At 45.1% G+C, this 20,489-nt stretch overlaps 1 protein-coding gene across 3 annotated transcripts in view; it reads left to right on the top strand.

The window, feature by feature from the left end:
• The window catches only part of MRVI1 (murine retrovirus integration site 1 homolog), a 238,680-nt gene that overhangs the window by 24,717 nt on the left and 193,474 nt on the right, over positions 1-20,489 (top strand). For 2 of the 3 annotated variants that reach the window (XM_006017678.3, XM_025196720.1), the window contains one exon: positions 13,454-13,593. In XM_006017678.3, coding sequence (XP_006017740.2) covers positions 13,454-13,593 — 140 coding nt within the window. Of the gene's footprint in view, positions 1-13,453; positions 13,598-20,489 lie in introns of those variants that run through there. The other variant, XM_025196721.1, reaches the window with a different exon arrangement.

Below are 20,489 nucleotides of genomic sequence, written 5' to 3'. Positions count from 1 at the left end.
GACCAAAATGCTGGCTTGCATCCATAGATGCTTCTCAAGCAAATCCCGGGACGTCATTCTCCCCCTGTACTCGGCCTTAGTGAGGCCGCAGCTGGAGTACTGTGTCCAGTTTTGGGCTCCACAATTCAAAAAGGATGTGGAGAAGCTTGAGAGAGTCCAGAGAAGAGCCACGCGCATGATCAGAGGTCAGGGAAGCAGACCCTACGATGACAGGCTGAGAGCCCTGGGGCTCTTTAGCCTGGAAAAGCGCAGGCTCAGGGGTGATCTGATGGCCACCTACAAGTTTATCAGGGGTGACCACCAGCATCTGGGGGAACGTTTGTTCACCAGAGCGCCCCAAGGGATGACGAAGTCGAATGGTCACAAACTACTTCAAGATCGTTTCAGGCTGGACATAAGGAAGAATTTCTTTACAGTCCAAGCCCCCAAGGTCTGGAACAGCCTGCCACCGGAGGTGGTTCAAGCGCCTTCATTGAACACCTTCAAGATGAAACTGGATGCTTATCTTGCTGGGATCCTATGACCCCAGCTGACTTCCTGCCCTTTGGGCGGGGGGCTGGACTCGATGATCTTCCAAGGTCCCTTCCAGCCCTGATGTCTATGAAATGTCTATGAAATCTATGAAATTTCATTTTAGGTGGACACTGGATCAGACAATCAAAATATTTGACCTGTTAGCCAAAACAAGGTGTATTTATCTTATTTGGAACAGCCAGGAGCAGGCCAAACTAGTTTGGCTCAGCTCTCATTAAATCAACCTTTTCTTCTCCAACAACAAGCACGAGATCCTCTAATCTGTACTTAATGGAGTTTTGCTTGAATAAGAGACTTTGCAGGGATTAGGCTTTGACCTGGCAATGCAGTTGTGAAGCTTAATTTCATCATTCTAATATGATAAAAGCCTTAGTCTGTCTGTCTGTAATACTTTATTCACACTCTGATTGGTTGTCTCGGCCGCCAGTCAGAGTGCTGTGCACAGACAGACACACAGCAGAGCGCCGCCATGACCGTGGGGACAGAGGGGCTGGAGTGGGGGGTGAGGCCAGCAGCACTGGCCTCTCCTCCTTCCCCCCCCCCCCCCCCCCCCCCCAGGCTCTGCTCCTTGGAGGCAGATGGGGACAGCAGGGACAGGAGCACTGCTATGATGGAGGGGATGGAGCAGATGGTGAGGCCAGTGGTGCTGGCCTTGCCCTCACCCCCCAGCCCTGCTCCTTTCAGGTAAGGTGCACGGTGCTGGCCTTGTCCCTCCACACAGCGGAGTGCTGCCATGAGAGTGGGGACTGAAGGTCTGGAGCAGCGGGGCGAGGCCAGCACTGCCTTGGAGCCAGGAGCCCGGTGGTGTGTCCCCTCCCCCCGATAGCCAGCAGGGATGGGGAGGCAGCAACAAAGAGGGGAGGGAGGGAGTGGAGCAATAAGGGGAAGGGGGTTTACTGGTGGCAGTGTGTGGCCGGCCGGCCACTGCCGTATGCAAGCTCACCTCCCCTCAGTTCTGAAAGGCATGTGGGGCACACGGTCCTGCACCCAAAGCAGTGGAGGGGAACCAGACCCGAAACAACGGTGGGGAGGGCGGGGACGAGCCCGGGCCTGAATCGGCAGGCAGGGGATGGAGGGAGAAGACCCAGACCTGAGGTGGTGGGGGGTGGAAGGTGTGGAAACCAGACCCCAACCCAAGGCAGCGGGGGAAAGGGCAATGCAGGCCTCTGACCTCCCCCTTCCCCCCACCCCCCATCACTCTTGACAGGCAATTTGCTACTATCATACTTTTCATGTAATCAGACTCTGACCCATAAAGAAAGTGTTATAACTATCACAGGTTCAAGAAAGGAACTCCGCAGTGCAAAAAAGGTAGCTTTTTATTTGGGCACAGATGGGCAAATAAAACAGAATTACAGATCACAGGACAAATCACATTTTGTAGAGAGAGTTTTATAGTGCTGTAGCATGGAAGTCCTCCTTTTAGTTGCACAGTGGGCTAAACCTTATCCCCTTCCTCCTGAGGAAGCTGGGCAAAGGTATGGTTACAGCTACAGTTCTGTGCAAGCAAGAAGATGGTAAGTCTGGCTCGTGAAATGCAGAGCTTAGTTCTCTGAAAGCTCCCTATTTGTTCTTGCATAGCAGGATTTAAGGGTGGCTTAAAGAAGAAGCAGAGTGAGTAACTTTGGTGCTGTGCAGAGTACTGTGCATCAGCCCCTGACCTCTCTCTGCCTCTGGAAAGTAAGAGTATCTAAGCACTAGAAGTTACTATAAGGTCAGAGCTAGTGATTGTGTATTGTGGTCTGAGTTGGAGGATCTTTCCTTCCCTATCCTCACAAAGGTTTCTTTGCTGGTACAATTGGATAGATATAGCAAACCAGGCAATAATGTCACTCCTGCCTATAAGAGGAAAGACCTGGTTTCTGGATTTCTTTCTTTTTCTTAATATTAAGCATGTGGCATTAAACCTGCAAGCTTCTTGTATGAGAGTTGTGATGGTCATGGTGTTTTAACTGTTTCCTTTAAGAAAAAGTAGGACTATGAGAGCACATGTTGTGATATCTGCTGGGAGAGCAATGCAGCAGTGCACAGGCAATCTAGGAACTTTTTTGGAAAGTATTGGGGACAACTTCCTGGTGCAAGTGCTGGATTAGCCAATTAGGGGCCATGCTTTTCTTGATCTGCTGCTCACAAACAGGGAAAAATTGGTGGGGAATGTAGTAATGGATGGCAACTTGGATGGCATTGACCACAAAATGATTGAGTTCAGGTTCCTGAGGAAAGGATGGAAGGATAGAAGCAGAGTATGGACCCTGGACTTCAGAAAAGCAGACTCTGACTCATTCAGGGAATTCCTGGGCAGGATATCCTGGGAGGCCAGTCAGAAGGGGCCAAGAGTCCAGGAGAGTTGGCTGTACTTTTAAATAGCCCTTACTGAGGGCGCAGGAACAAACCCATTCTGAGGTGCAGGAAGACTAGCGTGCATGGCAGAAAACGAGCTTGTCTTAGCAGAGAACTCTTCAGTAAGCTAATACTCAAAAAAGAAGCCTACAAGAAGTGGAAACTTGGACAAACGACTAGGAAGAAGTATAAGAGTATTGCTCAGGCATGTACAGATGAAATCGGAAAGGCTAAAGCACAATTAGAGTTGCAGCTGGCAAAGGATGTGAAGGGTAACAAGAAGGCTTTCTACCACAATGTTAGGAACAAGAGAAGGATCAGGGAAAGCGTGGGTCTTTTATTAAATGGGGGAGGCAACCTAGTGACAGAGGATGCAGAAAACTGGAAAGTGCTCAATGCCTTTTTTTGCCCCAGGCTTCACAAGCAAGGTCAGCTCCCTGACTACTGCACCAGGCAGCACCGTTTGGGGAGGAGGCGAGCATCCCTCAGTGCTGAAAAAACAGGTTAGGGACTACTTAGAAAAGCTGGACGTATACAAGTCCATGGGGCCAGGTGTGATGCACCAAAGGGTGCTGAGGGAGCTGACCAATGTGATTGCAGAGTTGCTGGCCATCATCTCTGAAAATTCATGGCGATTAGGAAAGATTGCACACAATTGGGAAAAGGAAAATATGGTGCCCATCTTTAAGAAGGAGGATCCAGGGTACTACAGGGTCAGCCTCACCTCAGTCCTTGGAAAAATCTTGGAGCAAGTCTTCAAGGAATCCATTTCTAAGCACTTGGAGAAGTGATTTAAGAACAGTCCTCATGGATTCACCAGAAGCAAGCCATGCCTGACCAAATTGATTGCCTTCTATGATGAAATGACTGGCTCTGAGGACATGGGAAGTCCAATGGATGTGATATACCTTGGCTTTAGGATGGCTTTTGATATGGTCTCCTGCAACATTCTCACAAGCAACCTAAGGAAGTACAGGTTGGATGAATGGACTGTAAGGTGGATAGAAAACTGGCTAGATCATTGGGCTCAGAGGGTAGTAGTCAATGGCTCAATTGTCTAGTTGGCAGACTGTATCAAGTGGAGTGCTTCCAGGGCTGGTATGTTCAATATCTTCATCAGTGACCTGGAAGGTAGGATAGAGTGCAGCCTCAGCAAGTTTGAAGATGACACCAAGCTGGGGAAAATAGTAGATATGCTGGAGGCTACAGCTAAGATTCAGAGTGACTTTGACAAATTGGAGGATTGAACCAAAAGAAATTTCATGAGGTTCAATAAGGACAAGTGAAAAGTCCTGCACTTACATTGGAACAATCCCATACACTGGTACAGGCTGAGGACCTACTGGCTAAGAAGCAGTCCTGCAGAAAAGGACCTGGGGGCACAATGCACAGTAAACTGGATATGAGCCAACAGTATGCCATTGTTGCCAAGAATGCTGATGGCATACTGGGCTGCATTAGTAGGAGCGTTGCTAGCAGATTGTGGGAAATGATTCTTCCCCTCTATTCAGCACTGGTGAGGCCACATCTGGAGTACTGTGTCCAGTTTTGGGACCCCCACTATAGAAAGGATGTGGACAAGTTGGAGAGAGTACAGTGGAGAGCAAGGAAAATAGTTAGGGGACTGAGGCACAGACTTCTGAGGAGAGGCTTAGGGAACAGAGCGTATTTAGTCTGCAGAAGAGAAGACTGAGATGGGATTTAATAGCAGCCTTCAACTACTTGAAGGGGGGTTCCAAAGAGGATGAAGCTAGACTGTTCTAAGTGGTGGCAGATGACAGAACAAGGGAGCAATGATCTTCAGCTGCAGCAAGGGAAGTTTAAGTTAGATATTAGGAAAAGCTTTCTCACTAAGGGTAGTAAAACACTGGAACGGTCTACACAGAGAGGTGTGGATTTTTCATTCTTGGAGGTTTTTAAGATCAAGCTAGACAAAGCCTTGCCTGGGATGATCTAGTTGGGGATCATTCTGCTTTGAGCAATAGGATGGACTAAATGGGACATCCTGAGGTCCCTTGCAGCCTTAACTTTCTATGACTCATAGGCATTTATACACATACATTTTCGTGCTGGGATGCACTGGAGATCCGGCGCATTGAAACAGACTCAATTAATTGAGTCCGCTGCACACGCAAGCTGACATGCACTGCGCTGCATCACGTGTAGTTGTATAAGCAGCGAAATACACGTCAGCATGCAGAAAATGGTGATGGTGCACTTTTGAACTAAAGCACCTTCAACATGTTTTAGTTCAAAAGCACACCACTGCCATTTTCTCAGCACTGCTGTGCATTTCGCTGCTTATACAACTGTATACGCTGCAGTGCTGAGTGCTTTTAAAAACACCCAGTGCTGCAGCACAAACGTATGTAAACATGCCCCCTGTTGCTTATTTAATATTGCTATGGGCCATTTAGGCACAGCCTGATTTTTGGAGTTGGTGTAAATCTTCTGTACTTACCCTGGAAGAACTGTGCTCATAGACGCATCCTTTCAGGGGAAGCTGTCAGTTCTTCCATATGCACTAAGCCTGTTCTGAGGACTGGTATTGAGGGGTTCTGTACTCCTTGAGTGGTCTCTCTCAGCAGAGGTACACAGAAGGACAGCAGTCCCTGTTTTCCCCAATAAACAGAGTTTGCATTGTGAAAGACAGTTGGGTATGGGAGATGCATGGAAGAGTTTCCCTGTGTGCTCTTAAGTCACGCTGACAAAAGGACACAGTTGTCAGCATAGACACAAATGGGTCCTCCATTTGAAAGCAACAATAAAAGGACAGAGTAACAATTTAAAAAAGTAACCTTCTGGTCAATAATATATAAAACTACATGCCTGTAAAGCATGTAGTTTCATTATTGGCAATAGTATACATCTTATATTAGATAATGAATACTTGGTTTTGTTTAAACAAAATTTAAAAAGTCAAGGAAAAGGAAAGGAAAAATCTTGTTAACGGAGACTGAAAAAGCAGGGAAAGACATTATTTTCCTTTTAAAACTCAGTAGTTGCAATAGACCTTAATTCTTTTCTGTTAAAAATAGCTTGGGCCAGTCATGCTGACAGGTGCAAAACAAGCTTCTCCAAACATTTCTTCTAACACTTCTTGAGCTCAACTTGCAAGAACCTAAGCTGTTCCCTTGCCAAGCAGAATCTGTCAACAGTTATGACAAATCACATGTAGTCTGATGTGACAAATATCTGATGACGGCAAATATCTAGTACAGACCACAATAAGTTTACTATGTCTATGACTTATATAAAACTGGAATCCAAATACTGAGATATGGAAGGCTGCTGAATTCCTTTGCTGCCTAGTAGTGCTCTCTGGTTTTTAATCATGGAGGAAGCCCACTTTTCATTTTAATATTCTCCTTTTAAATAACAGGTAGTGTGGTGAGTTCATTTTGGAAGGAAAGGTGAATTTAACTCTTTGAATCTTTTAGACTATTTGTAAGGAGTTGTTTTTTAAGGTGACTGGGACTGAGAGCAGTTCTCCTGCAGACCTTTTCAACCCCTGCCAGCCAAGGCAGTAGAGACCAAATTTGGTTTTGCAGTCAGAACTGATAAAGGTTACACAAACCCTGCTCATTTTAATAAACTCTGCTTTAAGTAGGTAAATATGCAATACATAACCAAAGGTTCAGTATAATACACTTAGATAAACGTAAGTATCACAAAATATTCTGTATTGTAATATTATTATTTTTGTATTCTGTGTGTGTGTGTGTGTGTGTGTGTGTGTGTGTGTGTATAGATAGGCATATATATATAGACACACACACACACACACACACACACACACACACACAGAACACAAAACTAATAATGTACAATATTATTAGCAAAAATCTTAATAATATTGTCTCTGTGTATGTGTAAATGTGTACATACATATTAAGATTTTTGCTTAATAACAGGAAGATATCAAATAAATTACTAGTAAAATTGAAATATTACTATAGCCATGATGGTCCAGGAAATACAAACGGAGTGGTGGGGGGAGGATTTTGTGAGGAGGGCTTGTGATATCCTTTACTAACTGGATACTTGGGAGTGATGTCTCTTCAGTTATTTTTTGTAAAACTATGAAGTAGAGCAGGACTGCCAGCAGAGGGCAGTATTAAGTTATAAATGCAGACAGTTAAACAGTTTCAAAAGAAAACCTGGCATATGTTTTCAGTTTTCCCATATGAACACACAATCTCTCTAGGGTTTATCATATTATATAACAGCGCTTGGGATTTGTAATTCTGCTATACTTGGTGCTGGGTATGTTTCTTCTATAAACCCCAATTATATCAGGATTAACAGCTGGAAAGCCAGTGTGGCCTCTACTGACTTTCAATTTCAGGAACATTTTGAATACATTTAAAAACCTGTTTTTCCATTTCTATTTATATGAGCAGAAAATAGAGGAATAAATATTTTTTCAAGGTACTGTCTTGTATTCTCCTAACTTATTAAACCACCTTTTTCAGACCTTAGCCTATAGATTCTTTCTTTTTTTTCTTTGAGAAAAAATATTAGGGTCATAGAAGTTATAGGTTGTTTTTCATATTCTAAGATACAAAGCTCTTAATTTCAGTCAGGCTCTTCTTACGTCTGTCTAAATGGCCCACTTCTCTGAGGCCAGCTCTATTGAAGTCAGTGGGATAAGGGGGTAATGACTGAACAGAGTTTGGAGATGGTGGGTAGATTCCATGCCAGTCTAATGACTTTTAAACTAAGCAATTTTTTTTTTTTTTAAATACTGGATTGTATTTCCCTTCTATTTCTAGAACATTTAAGCACCATGTCTTCAAGCTTATCTTTGCAATGATAAAGGTTAGAACATTTTATTATTTTCAGGTGTCATTCCAGCAGTTGGAGCTTTACAGAAAACGGCAAATATTGTATCAGCTGGGGTCAGTGATAGTAGAGGTCCGATTTCCCCTTCTTGCATCCAGAGGCAACCCCTCCTGGGGAGGGGAGGTGCCTGAACTGGAAGAGAGGGGTCAGGGGCAGATCCAGGATTTGGCAAAGGGCATGTGGAAGCAGCTACCTGCACTGCATGAGTGGCTGCACCCCCACTCCCAGGCTCCTCCACCTCAACACACTGGTGCCAGTAAATTGTGCTGCGGGAGAGGTAAGTATCCCTGCCTTCCTCTCTGTGCTCAGAAGCACAGTCCATCTCTTCCCCTTTCATCCCCTCTTCATCCAGTTGCTGCTGCTTTCTCTGCTGCCCTGGGTGCAGGGAAAGTTTCAGAGCTGCTCCTGCCCACTGTAGCTGGACTGCCAAGGGGCTGGGTTTAACTGGGAGAGTGACAGCAGCAATGGGGAGGCTGGTGGGTTCCCACAGAAGCAGGCACGGGAAGGTGCTGCCATTGTCTCTGTCCTAGGTGAGCCCAGCCCAGTTCTTGGTGAACACAGTGCAACTGGAGTGGACTGAAGCAGAAGTGAAGATTCCCCTGCTCCTAGGACAGTGGGGAAAGCAGCCAGGGCAGGTGGAGGATGGTGGGAGGGAAGGGGGAAGGAGGGGAGGGAATGGGATTTGACATGCTTTGAGCATGAAGGGGGAGGGGAGATTCCCTTCCTTGTGGAGGACTTCTTTTAAAGTCCCCAGAGGCTCCAGCAGTGTGATCCAGTCCAAAAGTGGGGTGCAGCCATGCCACTGCACTACTTCTGGGTCTGCCCTTGGAGGGGTGCCAAAAGCAGTGGAGAGAAGTTTTACCTGCTTCCCCTGGCAGCTGCTGCCACAGTGTGGTCTGCTCACAGGGTGAGGGTGGAGCTGTGATCTCCCCTACAGCACAAGTGGCATCTCCCACACCCTGCTTTTTCAAATTCTTCAATCTGACCATGTTCCTACCCAATATGGTTATTCCAACAAAAACCCTAATTCAGGTACTTTGCATAGGCACCTGACATGGTTACTGTGGAGAAAATTGACCTTACTCCGTAGTAAAAGTGGAATACATGCATAGTGCACAGCTTTCACCAGTGCAAGTCACTCCACTCTTGGGTAAAGTCACCCCTTGAAGTGAGGAGTAACTATAGTGAGTTAATCTGTGTGCCTACCTTTTTCCAGCTATGGGATGGAATGATACACCCTGGGTTAAAGGAGTGTGGGCACTAGAGCCTGGCCATCACCACTGCTTGTCTCTGGGGAGAGTGTCAAAGCCCCCTGCTGCCAAATGCCACCAAACCCTACTTCTGCTGGATCCAGTGGTTCCACAGGCTAGATCTGGCCCACGGGCTGTAGGTTGCCAACCCCTGCCTTAGTCAGCTTAATCCCAGGGTTGTCTTTTGCTCTGTAAACAGGGGTGGGCAAAATATGGCCTGCAGGCTGGATCCAGCCTGCCAGGCAGTTCCTTCTGGCCCACAGGGTCCCTTCATAAGCTGTCTGGAATCCCTGGCCCTCACTGCCCCTCTGCAAGCCGGCCCTTCCATGCAGGAGGTGCAGCTCTGGTTCCTAAGCAACCACCCCCCACCCTAGCCCCGAGCCAGAAGGCACTGGGGACAAGCCTCTGTCTGCCAGAGCTTGTGCCGGGTCACCCCAAGACTGTTTCCAGCCTGCAAGCCTAGGAATGCAGGTAAAGGCCCCACCAGGCTGGGGCTAGGGACTCCCACTGCAGGAAAGGGGTAGAAGTGCAAGGAGCCATGCACTATGGGGCTGGGCTGGCCCCGCACCCTGCCGGAGTACAGGAGCGCTATGGGACTGGATCAGGCTGGGCCCACACACATGCACAGCCAGGGACTTGGGTGCAAGTGTGGGGAGTTGCATGTTATGCGCAGCCAGGGACTTCGGTGCAAGTATGGGGAGTTGCATGTTATGGGGCCATATTGGGGTGGCCCCACATGCTACTGCCACCTGTAGCTGGGGATTGGGGTGGGAGTATGGGAACTGCACACTATGGGGCTGGGTAGGGCTAGCCCCACACCCTGCCACCATATACAGCCAGGGACCTGGACAGGAGTGCTGTTCAGCCAGATGGGGCTGGACTCTCTCACCGCAACCACATCCAGCTCCAGGGACTTGCACGTTCCAGGAACTCTGAGGACTGTCCCCCAACACACATACCCACACCCTCCCACAGACATTCCCACCCCCCTCCACCCTTACTATACCTATATGCACCCACACTCTCCCACACCTCCCCCACCCCAACAACAAACCCCACATCCACCCTCCTCCATACACCCCACCCACTATACTCACACCCTCCCCACACACGCACCCACTCTCCAACCACACACCTCCTACATACACCCCTTATCCCCCTACATACAATATACAAAAGTAAGCCTGTATTTTGAGGTATTATGCAATTGCCTCTAGATATGCTACAAACATACATAAGTCAGGACAAAATTATTTTTTTAACAAAATTAAGTTATAGTAGATGTTTGACTCTTAGTTTATGATTTGGGGTTTTTTTTTCCAGTTTCAAAATGGCAACCTCCCCTCCCAAAAGGAGTACTTTGCAGGCAAGGGGAGGGACTTACGGTGGCAAAGGTCAGGGGGTAAGGGTGGGACTTCAGGTCTCAAGATGGCAGCCAGGGGGCTGGGTATTTGTCAAGGGTTGGGGCTGGTAGCCCTTGACAGCTCACCAAAACTTGTTAAGTGGCCCTCCAGCCAAAATAATATCCTACCACTTGTGTAAACAAACTCCCTGCCACCTTTTAGCCAGGTGCTGTGAGCAACCAGCTTGGGAGTACTCCTAATGACAGAGGAAAACCCAGAGTAAATGACTTTTTAGTAATCATGTTGTGTTTCCATATCCTCAGTTATACTGGAAAAAATTCTCTTACCAGTATAGACTACTCTATATAGGGAACAGGTTTAAGCTATACTGGTCAAAGAATTCTGCCAGTTTAGCTATGCTGTTAAATGTTTTTAAGTATAAACAAGTCTCTAGAATGCCTATGTTATCGCAGGACACTGACAGCACTGCAAATCACAGAAATTAGAGGTCTCTTGCTGTCAGTCTGATGACCCATCATCCTCATGCCTATTTAAGTTCTAGAGCTATACCAAAGAGTTCTGTATATAAGTGCATGTGCGCATACCCAGTCAACCAATTCCATTCTGTATAATTAAAATGTACTTATAAAAAACAGTTACTAAAAACATATGGCTCTACTAAGTCTTTTCTCACTTGGTGCTTGTCTAGTAGGGATGTGTGAAGCTTCACCAGCTGTTTCGTTTCGACACGGTTTTGACTCGTTTTGAGCTCGAAACAGTGAAATCAAAATGAAGGGCTTTGAAACAGCATTGAAATGAAATAAGGGCAGTCGAAACGTTTCAAATTTTGAAGCAGCTAGGTGGTGGGAAGCAGAGGAGAGCCAGGGCTGTGCTCCAACTGGCTCCACAGCCCCACGTGGCTCAGCGTGGCAGGGGGGGCGCCCCCGCCCCCCCCCCCCCCCCCTGCCGTTGGAAGTGGAGTCCAGCGGAGGCTGGCAGAGCCGATCAGAGCACAGCTCCGGCTCTGCCCGCATCCTGCTGCCGGGCTGCACTCCAGTCAGCTTCACCAGCCCCATGGAGCTCAGCTTGGTGGCAGGAGGTGGGCAGAGCTGGCACTGCATGCTGCCTCCTACCACCAGGCTGAAAAAAAAAGCCACTGGCAGCTGACCTCAGTGAAGGGAGGCAGAGTGTAGCCCCGACGCTGCACTCTGATTCCCCCCACCGAGCTCAGTTCTACGAGGCTGCAAGCAGCTGGGAGCTGAACCCAGTGGAGAGAGGCTGTGCTCCGCTTCCCCCTCCCCACTGGGCTCAGTTCCATGGGGCTGTGAGCCACTGGGAGCTGAGCCCGCTGGAGGGAGGCAGAACCAATCAGAATGCGGCTCCAGCTCTGTCCACCTCCCGCTGCTGGGCTGCGCTTCACTCAGCTCTGCCAGCCCCATGGAGCTCAGCCCAGTGGCAGGAGGCAGGCAGAGTCAGCACTGCGCTTTACTTCCCTCCACCAGGCTCAGCTCCCAGTGGCTCACAGCCCTGTAGAACTGAGCCCGGTGTGGGGAATTGGAGTGCAATGCTGGAGCTGTGCCCCACCTCCCTCTACTGGGTTTAGCTCCCATGCCCTGCCTCCCTCCACCGGGCTCAGCTCCCAGCAGCTCCAGCCCTGTGGAACTGAGCCCGGTGGGGAGAATCAGAGCGCAGCACTGGGGCTGCGCTCCTCCCTCAACCAGGCTCAGCTCCATGAAGCCACACTGGGTGTGAGCTGCACCCAGTGTGGGTCCCAGGTGGCAGTGGCAGCCTCCCACCCACACCCCCAGGAGGGCTGCAGAGCTCTGCCAGACTCTTCCTGGGGGTGCGGGCCCTTGATCTGCTTGCTGGATCACAGGACACTGCTCCTGCTGCCTAGGGCTGGCACTGGGTGCGCTGCTGGTCCTGGGCGGCAGAAGCAGCCTTCTGTCATCTGGCAGGCAGATCAGGGGCCCACCTGCACACCCAGGAGGAGTCTGGCAGAGCCTCCACAGCCCTCCAGGCCCCTCATCTGCCTGCTGGATCATAAGAGGTTGCTCCTGGTCCCTGGCTCCTAGTTGTCTACAACTTGAGTTACAGTTTCCCAGAAACCTCTGCACCTATCTCTTTGAAACTTGGCAGGCTTCATGTCCTCAGAAGGGCCTACCATCCCTGCAAGTTTAATCCAAATCAGGTAAGAAATGTCAAAGTTTTATAGGCAGTTTCGTGCTTCCCCATTATAGCCTATGGGCGAAATGTCGAAACAGCAAAACAGTTTTGACAAAACGAAATGGAACAGTGCTTTTGAAATGAAACGCTGTTCTGTCAAAATGGAAGTTGAAGCAGAATGGTGCTGTTTCACACAGCCGTATCTTCTACACAGGGATATCTGCCAGCAAAATTATAAAACTATGGCTATAACAGTATAACTTCTCATGTAAATAAATGTTACTTTTTCCAATTAACTTATTGTATTCCTATTCATTATTCATAGTGTTCTATTTCTGTTTCCATATACAAGTGACAGTTGCACCCCCATTACAAATTTTCAAATGCATCATTATTTTTGTAAGCATGTGTCCTACTCAGGAGCAATCAGGAAAATGACCTTCATGTATAACAGTGATCAAAACTTGCCACTTTTATTTGCATTCATTTATTTAGGTTTTTTTCTTTCTTATTTAGTCTAGTCTTAGGTTAACCCATTTACTAGGTTTAGTGGGACACAGCATATTCCTTTAATTTGTCATGTGGATCTGCTACATTTTTTCAAGAGATGATATTTGATGTGAAGTAACAAATTCCAAGGTAGGAAGTAATTGCCTATTATAATACTGAGCACAATGTTATGCTAAGGAGTCTGCTGACACTTGTGTCACACTAAAACACTTTTGACATTTCATTAAACAATTTACATGAGCTGATAATTTATATCATTATCTTTAATAAGACTACTTTGCTAATGTCTTCAATGCAAGTAGCAGTTTTGTTACATTGTACTTCATATGAGTGTTTAGTATACAAAATAAATAATTTATAATGCTTGTTTGAATTAAATATTTACAATTCTATATCTCTTTTTCTAGAATATCTAACGAACAGTTGCTTTCTGTTTTAAAAATCTTTATTTTTTTCCTGTTTTAGGAGCTGAAAGAGAAGTTGGACCAATCTCTGTTAAGCATGTTTGTTTGCTTACACCCATTCATGGAAAGCTGGAATAAAGTCATAAAGACATTGGAAGCAATCTTTCCAAAAAGGGCAGAACTTTCAGCAAAATCAACCAGGTTTGTAAGTTGTTTAGATTAAGAGTTCCAGGGGAAAAAGTGTGTTTCAAACAGTCTAGAACATTAGATGATCGCTCCGAGGATTGTTGCCATTGATGGAGTCATTTCTGTAGACTTTCCAGAATTGGGAAGAAAACTTTTAATTCCCTGCTAGTGTCTCTGCTTCTGTCAATAGACTTTCCAGTATGTACATAGCTGTGTGCAGTCTGCAGTTAAACTGTGACCTATAAAAAATGATATATTAGCAACTGTGTTAAGGATAAGTTCAGTTTACCTCAAGAGTGCCCAGGTTTTTTAAACACTTTATTTTTAACTTTTTTTTTTTTACACACTACTCCTATCTCTGTCTATTTTAAAATATGACTTATAGCAGGTGGGTATCATCATACTTTTTGATGGAATGCTAGAATTTAGGGTCCATAAAGTGGGTGAGGGGAAAGCACTAGCACCCAGTCCCTTCTCTGTTAACTTCAAGTGTTGTATTATGAAATTCTCAAGAAACAATGTCATTAGCCACTCTGTTAGTGTAGCTGCCATGACTGTATTTTCCAATCCATGTTAGGGGGCAAGCATAAAGTTGTAAACCTCCCAACCTGTAGGCATTGCTTGTAACACAACTAGCACAGGTTTGTGCATGGACTCAGAGGACCTTGTTCTCTTGTTTATCTACTGCAATACTATTTATTTCACTTGAGTTACTTTTATTTATACTATTTGAAAGTATAAAAAAATTAGACCAGATGTGCTACAGCTGTGAGTTTCAAAGTCCACTGAGCAGCATTTGTTTGCCATACATACGAATATAGGCAAAGTTACAAAGAAGGAGCATCATTTAAATGTAATATTTTATCCTTAGAAAAAAGAGTGAACAAAAGCAACATTGTGAATATTAGTAGCTCATGCATACAAATAATTCATATGGTGTCAGTTTAAATGAAGAAATATTTCAGAAATTTTCATTAGTACAAGTAAAATCTTCCAGTAATTTCCACTAAAATTTGAGCAAAATACCCTGGATTTTTAAATCTCTCTGAGCAAATTATGCATATCTTATTCCTTGAACTTAAGTTTTACAGCAGGGGTTCTCAAACCATGGGTCGCGATCCTGCCTCCCCCCACCCCGCCGGAGGTCGCAAGCAACTTAAAAGGGGGTTGCAAACCTGCGCACCACTGGTGTTTCCACTTTCATCATCATGTGGGCACATGGGGGACACCCCCTCTCATTGATTGGCTGCTGGGGGGTCACAGTATCGCAAAGTTTGAGAACCACTCAAATTATGATAATTAAAAATACCAATTATGATAATTAAAAATATATCATCTAATTTAATATTTTTTTCTTACAAAATGCCAGAGTCCATATTTGGATTTTGTTTTTGAATGCAGTAGGTTAAATTAGAACAATCAATGAGACCAGCATCCATTTGTAAAGTTGCTCTTAAATACACATCTGGCTCATATTATAGATGTTACCATTTTGAACAATGTAACCTCTGTAGAAACAATGGAAAAGAAACCTCTTCACATATGAAAAAAGTGGTTTGCTAACTACTCTTTAATACCTATATAAAACCTTTTTCAGACTCAAGTTACTCCTCCATATCTTTCCTGATTCTGGCACCCAGTTGAGAATCAATGTTCCACTGACATAACTAGTTATTTCTGTGACCTAGGCACAGCAGCAGTGGGGAAGAGGTTGTGCTGACAGTAGAGTGGGGTGAGGGGGGTCTGGTAGAATTTTATAGCCACAGCCTGTGAGTCTGTAGTCCTTGGGGAAGCCTAGTGGAGAGCCAGGGTGGTGTCCTCTTATTAGCCTCATTTGCCCCCCTTTCCATTAACCCTCTCACAGGTACTGGGATCTGCATGTAGATCCTGGTTGTAAAAGCCTCAATTTGACCATGGTTGCAAAAGGGTAAATAAAGCAGCTGTTGCTGCACAGCCCTTGCCAGGTTGCAAGGGGATTTCTGACCTGTAAGACAGCCTATCTGCTTGGCCACAGCAAACAACTTCTGAGTGAAACTGTCCTGAGCAGAGACCCCTGCTGTCACTCTGCTCTCTCCCCAACAAGAGGTGTACCAAGTTTTGTCAACACTAAGAGGCCAGGAATGATGCTGACAACTGGGGGGGCGTGGCGAGGGAGAGGAGTCTTACCTGCCCTGGGTCTTTTCACTTGAGTGGCAGCAGCTGAGTGCTGCTGCTGAGGAACAGGCAGTAATGTGTGCTCCCCAGGGGTTGTGCCTGCTGCCCTGCTCCCCACCTATAGTTAAGGTTGCCTAACAGTTTCCATTGGGGCAATGTTTTCACTGCACTTCCTAGGTATGATTACAGTTTGTATGCACATGAACTAAATGTAAATAGTTTTGGTACCAGTGGGCTGCAGCAATACAAGGTTCAACGTGGGCTGCGATTCAAGCTGGGATACTGGATAAACAGCTATCTTATCCTGAGCTCTGTGCTACTATGGCTACACTGTTGTTGGTACCAAGTATGTCTATATGGATTGCTGCAGAAAGAGTATTTTAGATTGTGTTTTCACTAGTTTATAATTTTGTATGCTGTTTGAGCTAATTTTTTCCATATCGGGTTTCTTCTCATTTTAAAAGTCAAAACAAAATGGTTCAGCATTTCTTGGAACAAAGTTTGGAAAAATTGCATTGTTTTGCCTCCACTTTAAAGAAAAAAATGATGACCGTATAGTTGAAAAGTTCTTGGGCCTTGAAGATTTGTAGCAGAAGGGGCATTTTGCCATCTTTGTGAAAGTTCATACCAATTTGAGTAGTTCTGTACTTCTGAAAATCTCAGTTCATACATGTTCAATTGAGTCTTGTTAGAGTTTGGCAGGTCAATTATTTAATACTTCTGTTTGAGTCAGACTACAGTCTATCATCTCATAACTCTTGTGTTTGCCAGCCTGCATATGTACTGCTTCAGCTGGGGGCATAGCAGCAGAGTTAGAGCTTCCCCTACAATTGCTTCTCATGGCTAGTGGGGATCACTATTGAGCCAAACATTGGAACTCAGACCTGAATCAAAGCAAACAAAAACCCTTTGAAAAATTCCTGTGAAGTATACATTTCATGGTTCAACTAGCCCTGATAACAAATTATCTCCTTTGTATTTCAGTGAAAAAGTGTAGGTGAGACTCACAAAAACAGCTTAGGCACCTAAAATGGGATTCGGGCAACATTTTAGACCCGTAAGTCGTAGACAGCAGGTGCTGAGATTCTCTAGGCCTCTAGAACCCTCCAAAAAACCCTATTTAAGTATCTCCAGTTCAGCTACTGTGAATGCCTAGCAGTGCTACCATCTTGGCTTATTTCAAACCTAAAGCTCATTATGATTCACAGACTTAAGTGTCCATGGTCCTAAGTCTCCAATGATAGGTGTACTTGAGGCATGCCTAACATCACCTGACAGAACTGAGTTTAGCACCCATGGCTCTCTTTATTCAAAAACTTGGTCAGAGGAGGAGAAGCAGGAAGTGGTGCTGGTGACTTTTTATATAAACTAGTGGTTAGAGTAGTTGACCAAAGAGTAAGAGACCTGTGTTCCAGACCCTCTTCAATCTGAGAAGGTTCAGACTTGCATTTCCCATCCACTAGAAGAGTACTAAGGCTGCAGGTTAGACTGGGCTGGAAACATTGTCAACCCTTAGTGCTAACACTGAGCTGTGTATAGCCAAGCATGCATGACTCTTCTGTCAGAGAAAGACTGAGCAAAAGAAAGCATAACCTGATAAGGGCACTCCCTTGAAAGAGGGGAGAGTCCTGGCTTTAACTTCCTTCTTCCTAGACTGTTTATATATTTTACCCTGCAACTCTCTTTAATGTACAATGTATAAACAGTCTTTGGAGCAGAGGCCAGAATCAAGGTAAGTGCATCTTAAGTCCAGGAGAGATGCAGCATTTTCTATTGGCTGGCTTGGGTATTGTCCCACTCAGTAAGCTGATGATGTGAGAAGCAGTCCTACATGATGATGTCAACTCTACTTACCAAGCCAGGTGTTTTTGTATTGGCATCAAACTACATAATGCAAATAGGAGAAACAAGTTGTTTCAAACAGTACCAAGTAGCAGCTTCCCCTAGTAAGTTTTTAACAATAAATAGAATATTGTGTCTATTGAGTCACATGATGCACTCCTACTGTTGATGTCTTGAACTAATGTAAGAATAATATACAAATGAAACAAAGAATAAAATTCACAAAAAAACCTTGAATTCTAAAACTTACTGAAATGAAAATCTTCATTTCATTTTGAGATAAAAGGGCTACTGGTTTTTATGTGGGAAGGATGGCAGAAGACCAGCTTAACTTAGTAGGGAACTCTTCATTATACTAAATCACAAAAAAATAAGCTTATCAGAAGTGGAAACTTGGACAAATAACTAGGGAAGAATATAAGAGCATTGCTCGGGCATGCAAGGATAAAGTCAGGAAGGCCAAAGCACAATAGGAGTTGCAGCTAGCAAGGGTTGTGAAGGGTAACAAGAAGGGTTACTATAGGTATGTTGGTAGCAAGAGGAGGATCGGGGAAAGTGTGGCTCTCTTAACAAATGGGGGAGGCAAGCTTGTAACAGAGAATGCAGAAAAGGCTGAAGTGCTCAATGCCTTTTTTGCCTGTCTTCACAGGCAAGGTCAGCTCCCAGACTACTGCACCAGGCAGCACTATTTGGGGAGGAAGTGAGTATCCCCCAGTGCTGAAAAAACAGATTAGGGACTACTTAGAAAAGCTGGATGTGTACAAGTCCATGGGGCCGGATGGGATGCACCCAAGGGTGCTAAGGAAGTTGGCTGATGTGATTGCAGAGCCATTGGCCATCATATTTGAAAACTCATCGTGATCAGGAGAGGTCCTGGATGATTGGAAAAGGGCAAACATAGTGCCCATATTAAGAAAGAGAAGAAAGAACATTCAGGGAACTACAGACCGGTAGTTAATTTTCTATGATTCTATGATGATTGATTCAAATCTACATATTTTTAAACAAAACTGTTTAGTCAAATGAAAAATTTCTGACCAGCCATAGTTCTGAAAATCGTAAGTCTGTGAACCATTTAGAAGCTACAGTGATGACTGTTAGAAAAGGCCAAAAGGAAATTAATAACTATGTTTTCAAAATGGGTTTTTTTAGGTACGCAATAAGTAGGGTCTGGGGCTACCCTATAGGACAATGAAGAGAACATTAAATATTGAGTAGTTACTATATTTTCCATGAGATCCCTGCCTTATTCTGTGCACTAAGTATGTGTTCATGAAATGTTATAATGGATTATATCTGACACTTCTGACCTTTTAAATGTTTATCTTTGGAACACTGTCACTTTTAACTTTGGGGAACAGGGATGTATGCAATAGAAATCAGATAGCAATTGTTAGAGGAAAGTGAAGTAAGATGTAATTGCATAAAGAGCCTTTCATACCTGGTTCCAAAACTGAGTCCCTAGGGCGAAGTACAGACTGTCAAAAAGCCTGAGGCTGAATTGATTCAGTCCTTTGCAGGTTAGTCTAAACTGCAAAGATTGAACCAATAAGCAAATGAACAGAAGTTCACGTTTGATTCAGTAAATGCAGCCACATGCCTGCAGTGGCTCAAGCCAGAAGCCAGGGGGTGCTAGAGCATAGCTGTCTGGCATATAGCCAGCATGGGCTGTGTGTTCACTTACTCTTCCTGCTGCCCCTGAGGTCTCTGGGATTTGCAGTCTAGACTTACAGCAGCAGGACTCTGCAGAGTTGTTTATCGCTTCCTCGTCCTGCTTCCAGGTACCTCTGGGACTTGTAGTCAACAGTCACAGGCAGCACTAAGTAAGCAGGGCAGTGCAGCTGTGTACTTGGGGGAAGGGAAGTTTTAATCTTAGCCCTAGGCTCCATCAGGGGTTTGCCTAAGGGGGTCAGTGAGCCAGCTGGTGAGGCCAGTGAACCACCCCTCACTGCTCCAGCTAGGGAGCAGAGGGGTGGAGCCAGCCCTGTTCTCTGAAGCAGACAGCACAGCACAGCCCAGGGCTGCAAAGCATGCTGGGATGCTGGGGGACTATGATTTAAGTTGAACTAGGAAGGGGTCTGGGACAGAAGTTTCATAAACCAGTTTGACCTAAATCAGTCTGATATTACATTCAACCAGGTACACCTTAAACCAGTTTCAGCCATTTTTAAACTGGTTTATTTGCACTGTACTTCTATTCTGTTACAGGTTTAAACCAGTTTCTGATCACTTAAACTGGTTTATATGTAACTTCTGTCCCTAGCCTATGTGCCTAATTAGTATAAATATTAACTTTTCAATATTGCAGATAGGAAGGGAGAATTGGCACTGAACAGATGGTAGTGCAGTAAGGAGTACACATAGTTATTTAAGCAGTCTATTTTTAAAGTTTGTACATACTGCATATTTTCTCTCGGCTGTGGCAGCATTCTGTACTGTATGTCCATAAACTGTACTTCAAAATATCCAAACAGGACAGTGCTTAGTGGTTTATTTATTCTGTGCTAATAGTTCTGGTTCCCATCTTCCTCAAAGGCCACTGTGTGCTGTTGTGACAGCCAAGGTCAGTTGGAGTGCTTTTTCTGACAGCTTTTCATGGCTATGTTCACGGGCTGGAAGATTATTCTCATTGGAATTCATTTGGATCAAAATTCTCTCCCATCTTGTTTTAAAAGGACCCAAATCAGTTAGCTTTCAGAGCACAGAGTTGTAAGCCCTAGTTTATTCAGGCTTATGCAGGAAAGGATGTGTGAGGAGGAAGAGAGGCAGCTCTGAACTGAGATGGGAGTTCTTAAATTTAACAATTAAATCACAATCCACATGCAGCTAGGACCATTTGTAAATGAATAACATAACATTGATAGTTTTAGGTGATAGCATCCATTTTCTGATTATTCTAAATAGTACAAGAAGTT

Source organism: Alligator sinensis, unplaced genomic scaffold (assembly GCF_000455745.1).
Source record: "Alligator sinensis unplaced genomic scaffold, ASM45574v1 scaffold755_2, whole genome shotgun sequence".
NCBI lineage: Eukaryota > Metazoa > Chordata > Crocodylia > Alligatoridae > Alligator > Alligator sinensis.
Note: the sequence above shows the minus strand (reverse complement) of the source record. Positions and strands in the feature narration are given on the sequence as shown.